This window comes from Miniopterus schreibersii (assembly GCF_964146895.1).
Source record: "Miniopterus schreibersii genome assembly, chromosome: 16".
Taxonomy (NCBI): domain Eukaryota; kingdom Metazoa; phylum Chordata; class Mammalia; order Chiroptera; family Miniopteridae; genus Miniopterus; species Miniopterus schreibersii.
Window position 1 is genome coordinate 7,462,251 of NC_138116.1, and position 13,693 is coordinate 7,475,943.

A 13,693-nucleotide genomic window follows, 5' to 3' on the forward strand; every position below is an offset into this window, starting at 1 on the left:
TGCTTGCAAAATGGTTTAGTGGCTAGTGCTGTGGCCAGGAGTCAGCTTAGGTTCCAGAGTCCACTCTACCATTTACCAGCTGTGTGATTCAAAGCATCAAGGAATCTCTCTGCATCTGAATTTTTTCATCTGTGAAATGGGGACAACAGACATATTCTATTTCTCTCACAGCTGTTTTTTGAAGGATTACATGATAACGTATGTGACAGAACTCTGAAAAGTACAAAGGCATTCTGATAAAATATAAGGTATTAAAAAGTGATGTAATTATGATTAACACTTGAATTAATTTTCTGGAGAAAGAAATTAGCACCTGTTTGGGGCTAAGACGACTAGAAGCCTCCAGCTTGGTTGGGCTGCTCCCTGTCCGTGAAAGGGCGAGAGGGAATATTCAAGCCAGGGAGTCTTTGGCCATCACGCTTTCCTTAAAAGCGAGCTCACAAACCTTCCTCCTGGGTTAGGTCCGCACTCTAGTAAAAAATTCTGAAACTAACATCTAGTTTTCCTAACAAAATGATTTCCTTGCTTCATCCCTTAGCTGTTTAATAAACATTTTCAGAGCAGCATAAATTACTGTTATCACTAGCTTTGTTTAGCAATAAAAGGTAATGCAGAAACCAGCAAAGTATTTCAATCCCCCTTCAGCATAGATAGCCCACATATCTCACAGCTAGTCAAGTTTCTATCCCTCCCACCCAAAAATATAAGATACAAACATAAACATGTCGATATAACATATCAAGACACATTCTTTTGTATGCATGCATATATGTACACACACAATCTCAGAAAGTTGTAGTGTATAAGCACATGCTAAAACATCTTTGTTTTTAATGTAAACAGTACTATAGCTCTAGGTCTCCAACGTTTGAATAAAATGCAACCACTCTGACGTTTGATCAAATTCACCAACAGGAAATCCTACCCATAGAGACCGAAATTTTAAAATCTCTACAATCTCGAATGTTATATATAATCCTTATCATATATAGGCTGAAATATTTAACCATAACCCTAGAATCAGTAGACAATAGGTATTTAGCAACTTAAAGCCAAAGTCCTGCTTTGCTTTTATTCACAGAGAAAATGAACCAAGTCTTTCTCCAACAGAAACACATAATAGTTTACAACTGAAAGTAGTATTGATTCACTTTTTAAAGCAAATCCAAATTAGTGTTAAAGAATAAACCAATGCCTCTAACTCTACAGTATTTCAAATCCACGCTGCAGTGCAAATATATATTCTACCCCAACCTGAAGTTTAGCACTCAGCTCTTTTCAGCAGCCAATGCATGAGATTAAATACTTTGTTACATAGAATAAACTAACCCAACAGCTTGGAGAGGTGTAACTATCAAGTACAAACTGTACTACTTGAGTAAGAAAAATTAGGTCTAACTGATGATAACAAAGAAAACAGTTTGGTTTCAGGGACTGCGAAGAAAGGCTGGTTATTACAGGAAGTTGTATTAATGCTGTCAATGTTGTTTACAGAAGCTAGGAAGCTCTAGAGTATTCCTCCCAGTGCCGCACACTTTCCTGTTCTATATAACCAGGTCTATAAATTTTGCTTATATGTCTGAATAAGTAACTATATAGTAAACGTCCAAAAAATTTAATTAGCAATAATTCCTCATTATTTTGTTAGTTTTACTACATATCTCCAGTTGCTTCATTTCCCAGCCAACCCTGGACTTCCGTCTCTTTAGTCATCTAACTTACCAAATTCCCTAATATTGTCACATAAGAGGGAGGTTTTTCTAAAGAGGGGCTATCTCCTTAGTGAAGTGGCAGGCTGAGGTGAATGTACAGCCAAAGCTGAGCATTACAAACATTGAATCCAGTACTAACATGGTCCACTTCTTAGGATATGGTATTATCCTCAGTAAGCTAGTGCCTAAGAACTAGAACAGTACCTTAAGCTATAACAACAGATTAGATTCTTTTTCCACAGTAAGCTATTTAGCTTACCCATAATGAAACTAACCAGAAAAGGAAATGTTTGCCTTTGAGAACGGGGGGGGGGGGGCGGGCGGCATTCATGTTTGCACCCAAAGCTATTGCTAACAAATGAATAGACTGCTAAAAACCTAAGCTGTGATTTCATTATCCTATCCCTTGTCCCAAAGACTAATAACAGGGCAGTCATTCATCTAAAGCAAAAAAGCCATAGAGGGGCTTGAAAGCTGACACTTTTTTTTTTTGCCTTTCAATTTGCATTAATAAGTTTAATACTCAATTGTTACTTGAAACACAAATGGCTAATTTTACCTGCTAACTCCTCCCATTTCCCGATGTTTAGTTTTTCTATCCAAGACTCAAGAACATACATTATTATACACTGCAAAAAAAAAAATTATTCTGTAATACAAGGACTTCCCATCTTCTGGAAATTAACAAATTAGCATCCTATTTCCTGCAAGGAACTTAATGTGGGGTGTTTCTTTGTTTCTGGAATAACCTTATACGGAATGTCTAAAAAATGAGGAAATAAATGTCAGGCCCTATGCTAGTGAGAGGAAAAGACAAACAAGTCATACCAAGGAGCCTCTACTTTAGCGGAAGAACCAAACAAGAATGCAAATAACTCAAGCCCACGTGATGAGGTGAGGGTCAGAACACAGGCCCACTACCAAGCACACAGGTGGAGGATTCCAGCCGGGGTGACTGGGGAAAGTTTTGATCCTAAAGCACTGGTCCTCAGTGTGGCCAAGGAACATACTCATCCACATTGTCTGTGGCTGTCTGCTAAAAACCCAGATCACTGGGTCCCATCCCAAACTCCTGAGTCAGATCCCCTTGTGATGACGTCTCGGAACCTGCTGTTTGGCTCTGTATCAGGCAAGCTTTCCAGTGAGTCCGATTCAAGAGGCAGCATTGGCCACATTAGTTTGATGACCACTCTTCTGAGTGAAGGAGGCCTAAGGAACACACATGGTAATTAAAACCATGACGAGGAACTTTGTGAAGAGCTGTGGAAGTTACAGGAACTGAGGAGTTACAGAGTATGTGCAGTGGCCAAATAAAATATACTGAATATATTGTTGGAATCACAGATAAGATAGCTAGAGTCCTGACTCAAATAAAGAGGTTGAATTCTGTTCTGGAGGCAACGGAGAACAGGCAAAGCTTCCTGAGCAAACCCATGCTACATCTGACCAAGATCACTGGGGAGCCCAAGCAGGAGGCACGAGGACAACAATGGCGAGGAGCAAAGGAGGGAGTGGATGCAAGAGATGTTGCAGGGGAGAGAAGACAGGACTCGAGGATGGGCTGTATGCAGACAAGAGAAGGAACCAAATAGGACTTTGAGGAAAATTTTAAATGAGCCAAGTGCCTTCTCAGCGTCTGACACCATGCCAAACACCATAGAACATCCAGAAAGTATGAGAATCATTAGTTCAACATAATAGTTGAGCGTCAGGTGTCAGGTGTCATTAACTATGTTAAAGATACACGGGGGGGGGGGAAAATCCCTGTGCTCCAGGAGTTTAAAAGTAGATTTTGCCCTATATTACACCTTTTCCCTACTTTTATCAGGAAAATAGTATTTCTAGAACTTGTCTCTCCTTGCCCAATGTTGTCTTTGCTCCTGAAGCATCAGCTGGCTCAAGTCAAGAATATTCAGGTCCTCATCCTGAGTGGTTTTAGCTATTTGTTCTTTTTTTAAATTTTATTTTAAATATATTTTTATTGATTTGAGAGAGGAGAGGGAGGAGAAACATCAATGATGAGAGAGTCTTTGACCAGCTGCCTCCTGCACGCCCCCTGCTGGGGATCAAACCCACAACCTGGGCATGTGCCCTGACCAGGAATCAAACTGCGATCTCCTGGATCATAGGTCGATGCTCAACCACTGAGCGATGCCAGCAGGGCTTAGCTATTTGTTCTTAATGGCAAATACTAAGGAATGCTTTCTTAACAATGATGACAAGACAGTCTTGCTATGAAACTAAGATGTGAATGTCAAAATTCAGGACATGTCAGTGAAGCCCACCTTCAACTACATGGACTTAGGGAACTTTCCTACAGAGAGCTGTAGAATACAGCTGTTTATTCATCCAGTCAATATGGACTGTATGCCTTTACAGATGATGTTTCTTCCCAACCTGGAAAAGAACAACATCCTGAAAAACCCTAAGAGTAGAAAGTATGGTTTGTTGAGAAAATGACTAAGAAGAAAGGAGACTGAGCAGCACCTAAAAGCAGGAGAGAGGGTGAAGGGAGATGAGACAGGGTTGTGTGCAGGAACTTATGCAAGACTCAAAACTCATAAAGCAAATACTGACCAAAGGACAAAAACTAACCACAAGTCTAAGAACTGGATGGAGGTCACTTGTTAAGTTAAATTAATAATTTTCAACATATAATGCTGCCAGCTACTCAATTTTAACAATAATGTGAGATAATCTCTGCCTTTCATCAATGAACAAATTACTTGGTAAGACACACATACCAAAGAAGAGAACTATATAAGACAGCACATAAACAAGTGCTAGATTATGTGATACACAAGAGCCATAATTCAGAGATTAAGTATCAGTTTTATACAAAATTATCGAGAACACTTTTCTAAAACTTTTAATAGCTACCACTGCTTCTGAGTACAAACTGTAACAGCAAAGACTGCTGGCTGTACATCAGTTTGTAGCCACACCCATAAATGTGGATCACTTTAATGCCGATGACATCACCAAACAACTTTCTAAGCAGTTTTACTTGTAACTGTCACTTTTTTTTTTTATCATAATACAATAAAACACTTCAGATCTGAGCTACCTCCAAATTGTATACAGTCTAGATTGCTATCATTCCTAGGATCTCTCCAGTCTTCGGCAAATAAAACCCAGAACACAATCAAAGCATTCACAATTAAATTACAAAACACTTGATTAAAAAAGAAATCTATCTCAATTATTATTTTTGTATCTTTAACCTAGATTGGATCCTTTCTCTTCCACCCTCTCTTCAATGCTCTGTAACAGTTACAAAGTTTTATGGATAGTCTTGTTTAAGACAAAGTAGAAAAAATAAATATAAAATAAAATCTAGGTGCTTCCTATGTGAAACAGAGATCCAAAAAATAACTAAGGTTATTTTGTTTAAGAAGATACATTTTAGCCAAGTGAGGACATAACAGAAAGATGGCCATTTATGAACCAGGAAGTGGGCCCTCACTAGACACTGAATCTGCCTACGGATTGATCTTGACCTTCCCAACCGCTAATACTGTGAGAAATGCATTTCTGCTGTAAGTCTATCATAGTTTGTTGTTAGAGCCCAAATGGAATAGGACACGTGTTTAGTTTGTGCAGTAAATTATTGCTTTGGGGGAAAAAAAAAAGTTCCTTTTGTAAAATATTCTTAGAAGCCTTAAAAAAAAAAACACATGCAAAAATATGAAAAGCACAGTGACTGTTAAACATTATTAAGGACTTTAATCTCTCACTATATTAATCTGTATCATAAAATGAGTACCTCTAAAGACTAAATAGCACATCTGAACTTAGTTCAGTTATTGAACTCTTAGTCCAAGAATAAAAGGTTGATTTTTTTTAGAATGAATATTATTGCTTTCACTGGGAGGTATTGTCAAAGGAAGAACAAAAGTAGAAGTGCCTACAAAAACCATTATGATCTTACTTTCAAAAAGGGAAAATGACCAATTAACTCTAACAGCGTCACCAAATCTATGGGGTTTACCTTATTTTCACCTTGCTTAGTAAAAAGCTCATCCATATAGCAACCCCATTTTCTCAGGCTAAAATTCTGCACAGATAAATTATATTGTGGAAGTCAGTGAAAAGGATGTGTAACACTCAGAAAATAAATGTCATTAAAATATAACCACAACATTTTAAAAGAACAAATCTCTTACCAGTTGAAATTCTCGACGTCGGTCATAGGCATTCTGTATGCCGCTGTCTGCCCATAATGCTCTTATAGCAGGAAGATACTGTAAAAAAACTCGAGTTTCCACCAGTCCTTGGGCCACCAAGGGTGAACGGGTGTCAAATGACATCATCTTGTCTCCATTGAGTTGGTTTGAGTTATCTCCCCAAGGAATATGAAGCTTCTCGCGAGCATCAACCAGCACCCTCATACCTTTGTTAAAAAAAAAAAAAAAAGTTTTAGGAGTCCTTGGATTCTATTCCAGTATTATTTTCTTAAACTTCCTGACTACTCCAGGCCCACCTCCTCCAAAAATGGAGACCAACATCAAAACAGACATCCGTAACTTTTCAGAGTTTAAAAAAAGTTATTCACAGTCCTGAAATTGGAGCCTAATTTAAAAGCATATACTATTAAACAATTGCTCTTTCTGAAGGATTTTAACATGTTCTAATTTATAAAATAACTTCTGAGGTAGAAGGTAGTCACAAGAGAACCAAAACTAGTGAAGAAAAAAGAAAGTATGCTGCATAGAGTGATGTCCAGGCTCTGAAGAAAATGGCTGCAACAGATTTTCTGAGCCCCTCAAAAAGACCTTCTTTATGAAATGCCAAGTACCAAACATTACCGCTCTGGGTTCTGTTTGGTCTCTGAACATCCTGCTTAATCCAACACTGACTCTTTTAGGAACACATTCAAAACTCAAAAAAAAGTGTCCCATGCCAAGCTGCACATCTCGGTGTAAGTCACAGGATTGCCTTAGATTTCCCTAAAAGGAAGACCAAATGCAAAAAAAGATATAAAAACAGAGATTTCAACTCAGAGAGATTAGTTCAAACTCAATATCTCTATGACTAAACTGTTATCGTTGATCCATCAAACAGTCACACAACTACCAACAACTTTGTTAGGATAATTGGAAAACTTTTTCTGTCAATTTTCTGATCATGTCAACTCAAAAAAGTAGTTGTCTAGTGACTTACTACTTCATCTCTTACTCAAAGCTCAAAGTAGGTCACACTCAGCACACTGAAGAACCAGGTATTCACCTGGCGCATAATCCGTTGACATGTCGACTCAATTCACTGACATAATTCCTGAAATTTGGGATACCTAAAGGTACCCTGAGTTAAGGGCTGACAAGGTGGAGCCTGTGGCCTTGAAAGAGACCTTAATTACTTCTGCGCTAAACGTGAAGGTAGGGTAAACACAACTGTTGGGCACAGTAACTGCAGGGCGCCGAGCCCTCCGCCGGCGCGGCCCCGCCCCGCCCGCCCGCCCCGCCCCCCGCCGCCGCTCCCGGCAGCGCTCCTTCCTCGGTCCTGGGAGAAAGAGGCACCCAAAGGAGTTGCTTCACTACTTCCCTCCGAACAAAAAAATATCCCACTTCAAAAACACCGAAAAGACCTGAAATCTGTTTCCGACTCCCAGATAACTGCCACCCGGACGAACTAAAGGGAATCTGGATGCACCTGAAGGCCCAAGCTCTGCATCTCAGGCTCCGTTTCTCAAGTTTCCCAAAATGTCTTTCACCAAGTAGAAGAGACCTGACGCTGAGAAAAACGAAGTGCAACTTGGCGTGGCCCACATGACAAAACAACCACCATCTTCTCCAGTCCTTTGGAATCCCAGAAATAAAATTCTCCTGTATTCTTCGCTTAAGAACAAAGTATAGCTTTAATTTTTAAAACAACGTACGTCCACGAACAGAGCCTCTGACCCAAGCGGACACGGGCTCCCTGCCTCCCTGCACAGGCTCCACATCACCTGCAGGCCAAAGGTTCTTTACAGCAATGCACACGCTCATTTAAATAACAGAAGCAAGTTGCGGTGCCCCACTCAAGTAGTTATTAAAAAAAAAAAAAAAAAAAGAGCGAGAGCGAGGGGAACGTGTTGCATAGTGATTACAGGCAAACATCCTGCCGAGCCGTGACACTGGGGCGAAAAACCACGGATGCTAATTTTTTTAGACTGACTATAACGGGTCTACTCTTCCCTGATGACCCGCACAGGCCAGCATGACACCCTCAGGTTTCATAACCCGGTTCAAAAGGGCCCAGGGACTCTCACCCTTTGCCCTTGACAAGTGTCGGGCAAAAGTTTCCTGATTGCGACGGTTCCAGAACTCCCTCGCTCCGGCGGCGGCCGAGGAGGCCGGGAGCCGGGAGCCGACCGCCCCCATGTGACTCGGGTCACCCGCCAGGGCGGAGAGGCCGGCGGGCAGCGCGGGCCCGGGGCGGGGGGGCTGCGGCTGGCTCGCGGGTCTTCCTGCCCCGGCTGGGCACCCCGGGGCATCCCCTCCCTGGGGGACGAGGGCACCCCGCGCAGCAGAAGCGGTGCCCCGGGCGCGCCCCCTTCCCGCCCGTCCGCCCGCCCGCCCGCTGGGCCGGGTCCTCCGCCCGGGACTGAGCGAGCGAGGGCGGTGCCCGGCCCCGCGCCGGCCGCCGCCTCCCCGGGCCCCGAGCCCCGGCCCTCGGCCCCCCGCGCCGACCCCCGCCCGGCACCTTTGATCACGTTGCTGTAGATGGTGGGGCGGAACTCCTCGCGCGCGTGCTGGTCGAAGTCCTGCCCGTGGATGATCCGCATCTGCTTCAGGAAGGTGGACTTGCCGCTCTCGCCCGCGCCCAGCAGCAGGATCTTCACCAGCCGCTTCACGTAGGTCTTCTCCCGCGACAGGCATTTGTCGATCTCCTTGGACTTGCGCTGCTGCTCGGCCTCGCCGCTCGTCAGCACGCAGCCGGGGAAGCACACGGACAGCACGGACCGCGACGGCAGGAAGTCCGCCATCTTGCCGCCGCCGCCGCCGCCGCCTCGGCGGGCCCCTCTGGCTCCCTCCACCTCTTCTCTCGGGCGGCGGGCGACTCCGGCACCGCGGCTCAAGGGCGGGGAAGCTCTGCGGCGGCCGGAGCCCGCCGGGGGAGGGAGGGAACGAGCGAACTGACTCGCAGGGCGGGCCGGGCAGGGCGGGCCGGGCGAGCCTGAGAGGGAGGGAAGAAGGGCGGGCCCGGGAGGGGCGGTGGCCCCGCTGCGCGCGCGCGCGCCTACCGCCTCCCGGGGGCGCGCACGCACGCACGCCGCGGCCGCTCCCCCGCCCGCCGCCGGGAGCCGGCGAGGTCACGCTCTAGCTGGCGTGCGCGCCGCCGCCGCGGTCAGGTGACCCGCGGTGGGGCCGGGCGCGCGCGCCGGGGGCGCCTGCTCTCCGTTTCCCTTTCGGTGGCTGCGCCGGTGTCCCGGGGCCTGGACGCCCTCGGCTAATCCCGGGCGCGGCCCCTGGGCTCCCCAACCGCTCCCGTCCCTCCCTCCCCCGGGTTCCACGCCCGCCGCCGGCTGTCACCGTTCGCGCGCCTTAGTTCGAAGCCATTGGCTGGAACGTTATTCAAACGGCGGGCGCGAGCCTGGGCGGCGTACGGGGCCTTCTCCTAAGGTGGTTTCCTTGGGCTCCGGGGAGCCCCAGCCCCGAACGATAACCCGACAGCAGCAGGGCGTCCTCGGGCCCCACTGAGGAGCAGGAACTGGGGTTGGGCGCCTCTGAGACGCGCGGGGAGGCGTTGCTTTAACGCTCCGGAGTGGGGCTGCCTCCCGGCCGCGCGCACAGAGCAGGGCGCGCTGGCTGCAGCGGGGTGAGGTCATGGCCAAAAATCCCCCGCGCCGGACACTGATGCCGACGCTCCCCTGCGAGGACGCCGATGAGCCAACAGCCGGGGCGGCAGCAGGCCGACGTCAGGTTTCCTGCCGGCTCGCGGAGGACATGCCCGGCCGAGGGCTGCGCCTCTGTGCCGGCAGCGGATCAGGCCGGGCGCCTGACGGGGCCGCCAAGAGACGCGCCGCAGGGACAGCTGGGCTGGCAGAGGCTGCTTAGCAAGGACCCCGGAACCTGCTGCTTCATTCTGAGTGTTCAGTTTCAAGTGGAAAAAGACGTTTTGGTCTCTTTTTTTTTTTTGGCGGTGCTACTGTGATGCTCCTTGATTGGGGCTCCTGTAGCTCAGAAACTACCTGTGTGTTAGGCAGTTGAGGTGAGAGGTCAGCCCTGAGAAGCTCATGAAACAGGTTTGAATTAAAAAATCAAAAAAAAATCAGTGCTAATCAGTTACTGTCAGGGTTGAGTTGATGGCCGAGGAGCCCGGTGACTCAGTCGGCTGGCTGCAGTGAACAGTGCCTGTGGTAGGACCATCGCCCACGGCCCTGGCCCAGCCCACAGGGCAGACAGTCTACAGCCCACGGTGGAGGAGGCTCCGCGCTGGTGTCCGTGGACTGATAGGGTCGGAATCTCTGGGCTGTGCCTTTAGGCAAAACGGGTGGTTAAAAAATCTTCCCTGGATGGAAGACCTCTTCTTCTGTCTCACCTGGGGCTTGGGAGGCTCCATTCTCCACCCAGGGAGGGACTAACGCTGCCCAGGACAGGGGCCTGTCATTGGCCACCAAGCATCATTTCTACCTGGACTCCAGATTCTTGTCTGAATTCTACACAAATGGGAGAAGGGAAGCCTGGAAGTGAGGTGGTTAACTATTTTTTTCTTTTTCCAAAAGCCTGCGCAACATAATGGAGAGGCAAGGATGCCTAGGAGGCAGGAAGGTATTCCTGCCCAGCCAGTTCGTGTTGTGACTCGAAGAGCAGCAGAGAAAGCTGTTCAAAGCCCTGCCTATAACCTGTGTTGGAACAAGCTTGGCTCAGTGTTTCTGAAAGAGAGACCTCTTTGAGCCCAGCCTGGGCTTGGCTGCAAGAGTCCAGCTGCTTCTAACTGTCTGGTAATTAAGCCACCTTGAAATTGTGAGTGTAAAAATGAGTTAGAGGTTTGGTGGTTTCTCAGAAAATTAAACATAGAATTGCCATATGGCCCAGCAACTCCACTCCTCGGTAGCCTGGTAATTAAGCCACCTTGAAATTGTAAGTGTAAAAATGAGTTAGAGGTTTGGTGGTTTCTTAGAAAAGTAAACAGAATTGCCATATGATCCAGCAACTCCACTCCTCGGTATATAGCCAAAAGAATAGAAAACAAGCATTCAAAGAAAAAAAATCATGCACCTATTCATTGGCAGCATTATTCAGAATAGCCAAAAGGTGAGAACAACCCATATGTCCATCAGTGGATGAATGGATAAACACGTAGCACATCCATGCAATGGAATTATTCAGCCATAAAAAGGAATAAAGTACTGACATGCTCTAACATGGGTGAACCCTGAAAACATTGTGCTGTATACAAAGGCCACACACTGTGGTGTTCCATTTCTATGAAACGCCCAGAGTAGGCAAACCCATAGAAACAGCAGATTAGAAGTTGCCAGGGGGTAGGGGGAGGGAAAAATGAGAGGCTGCTTAATGGATATAGGGCTTCCTTTTCGGGTGGTGAAAAAGTTTAGGAACTAGATAGGGGCGATGGTTGCAGAATATTATGAATGTACTAAATACCATGATTTATTCACTTTAAAATGATCAAATGATGAGTTAGATGTTGTGTGAATTTTATCACAATTTAAAAAATGAGGTAGGGAAAATAATATTTTCCATAAAAGAAAAGTCATTGGCATTATTTAACACTGAAGTACCCACAGTGTGCAATATTCATGAATAAAAGTGTGATTGTGTTTGCTTTAAAATAACAACAGTATAAGTTATCTGCACCAAAAGCAAACCTGCTCTAGCAGATTAATGATATTAGTGATATTTTAATTTTCAGACAAATATTTCATAACTGAAAAAAAATCCAAACTCTTTAAGGGAGTATAGAGTCTATTGATTAGAACTGAACCTGCTGGCATATATTTCCACTAGACCTAGATGTTAATTCATTGGAAACATCTGTATTACTGGGCAGTTAATTCAATTGCAAATGAGGGATTTAGAAGCCCCAAGAAGCTGTGATATAACGGATATATCAATGGATTGAACAGTTTGTTAGTTGCAAAGCCCTTTCTAGAAACACAAAGTCTAATGCCAGTCTTGCCAGATAAATAATGCAGGTGTAACTAAAAATGTAGAAATACATTTCCAAATGGCCTTTCTCCCTGGAATGTGATCGCCTTAAGATAGGACAAACCCTTTCCAAGAATCCTGCCCATTCCTGAAATCTATTTGTAACTCTTCTGTTGGAACTAAAAGAAAGACAAGCCTCCTATCTTACAGTCACAGACTTTTTTCAGTTTAAATTAAAAAATGGCATCACTTAGCTCATTTACCAACATTTGTGCCAGATAACTTTGTGCTGTTTACAGTCATTATTATCCACAAAGGACAAAATCTTTGTCACCCTAAGACATATTCAACAAATGTGCCAGAGGCTCTAGGAACAATTCCAAAAGAGGAGTTAATTTTTTTTTTTGAATGATGGGAAAGATTATTTAAATAAGTGTTTCGCCTGCCAAGGTGACTACTCCCTATTCAGGATTGGACCACACCCATTTAGATATGTTTACTTAAAAATCAGTGACATTACTGAATGGTTAAACCTTGGGTTCGTTTTCTAATAAGGACGGTTACACATCCAGGTTCTTGCTACACAATTGTGTTCTGTCTCGTCAAAGTAAAATCAGTGGATTCTAATCCTTTCTTACAGATAAAATAAGCAGGGACTTTTCCTACCTTCCTTCCCCTGCCAGAAAAGGAAGGGAATCCCCTGGCCCTCCCATAATGCAAATCCCTCACATTTGTGTAAAGTTTTAAACACCCCAGGGCTCTCTGACCTACTTTATGTCACTCTGGAACACCCAGCATGAACCTTACTCCCACCTGCACACGAGGAAGCTGAGGGGAACAGAAATTCAAGTGACACACTCTGAGCCTCACTCAGACTGACTGGTTGCAGAGCCAGGGGTAAATGCTCCCTCTTTTGACTCTGAATCCAGTGCTCTTTCTGATATGTCCAAATTGTCCTAATGCCCCAAATGCCCAGGTATACGAAATTCAAACTAAAGAGGTAGCCACCTGTGTACTTAACCATGAGGTACCATAGAGTCCGATGGTTTTGTTGGTTGGTTGATTGGTCTGTTTTTTCCAGCCCCTTTCAGGCTGACTGCCATCTGGAAGTTTACCAGCTCTTGGGCTGATTCTGGTAAAATGTTCCATACTTTGAGCTCAGCCTCCAGTTTGTAAAGTGTTCCAGGTGGTTGATGTAGAAATAAGAAAAGAAGAGCGGCGCTACGGCAACATTTGCATGGTGCATAAGCCCCAGACATCCCCTCAAGATGAGCTAGATATAAAGAGGCCGCTTTTTTTTTGGTCATGAAAATGGATGGTGCCCTTACCAGAATGAGCCTCTCATGTGGAAAGTTTTGCATGAAACTAGACATGTGGAATCGCATTGTTGGTGGGGCTTTTTGTTGTTGTTATTAATGGAAAACATGACTTTAATTACTGGTTATTATTTTTCTCAGCCTCCAAGAAAGATCCATGAGCTGCTGTTGACCAGCTGTGACCTCCCTGGCTTTATCCGCAGTCAGAAGCCTGTGCTGTCTTAAAGTCATACACCAGCATGCCTAGGGACTCTTCCACCTTGCTTACTGCATCGCCCGTATACAGGCAATCTATTTATATAACACTGAGCGAGTGCAAGGCTCTGCCTGTAAATCTGAGCTTATTTCTGAGAAATTCAAAACATCCTGCTCAGTCCCTCTCATTTATGTTCCCTTGAAGCTATTAAAGATGAGGGACACTTTTTATGTTACTGCCCATAAATGGGCTGCCCCTTGCTGGAAGCAGTAAGGGCTCTTTAACATAAATTCTGTTTCTCCAGGAAGTGTAAGTCTGCAGAATCTCCGAAATTTATTCCTGTATCTTAATATCTGCTTCCAATCTGGTGGCAGG

General features: G+C 45.2%; 1 protein-coding gene across 3 annotated transcripts in view; it reads right to left on the reverse strand.

The window, feature by feature from the left end:
* GNA13 (G protein subunit alpha 13) overlaps positions 1 to 13,693 on the reverse strand; it is a 49,869-nt gene that overhangs the window by 18,997 nt on the left and 17,179 nt on the right. Inside the window, exons 1-2 of one of the 3 annotated variants that reach the window (XR_014000567.1) lie at positions 8,397 to 8,893; positions 5,879 to 6,105 (exon numbers count right to left, since the gene is read on the reverse strand). Coding sequence is in view for 2 of the 3 variants with exons in the window: in XM_081162629.1 (XP_081018755.1) it covers positions 5,879 to 6,105; positions 8,397 to 8,679 (510 nt within the window). In the remaining variant the exon portion in view is untranslated. Of the gene's footprint in view, positions 1 to 5,878; positions 6,106 to 8,396; positions 8,902 to 13,693 lie in introns of those variants that run through there. The other 2 variants (XM_081162629.1, XM_081162630.1) reach the window with 2 other exon arrangements.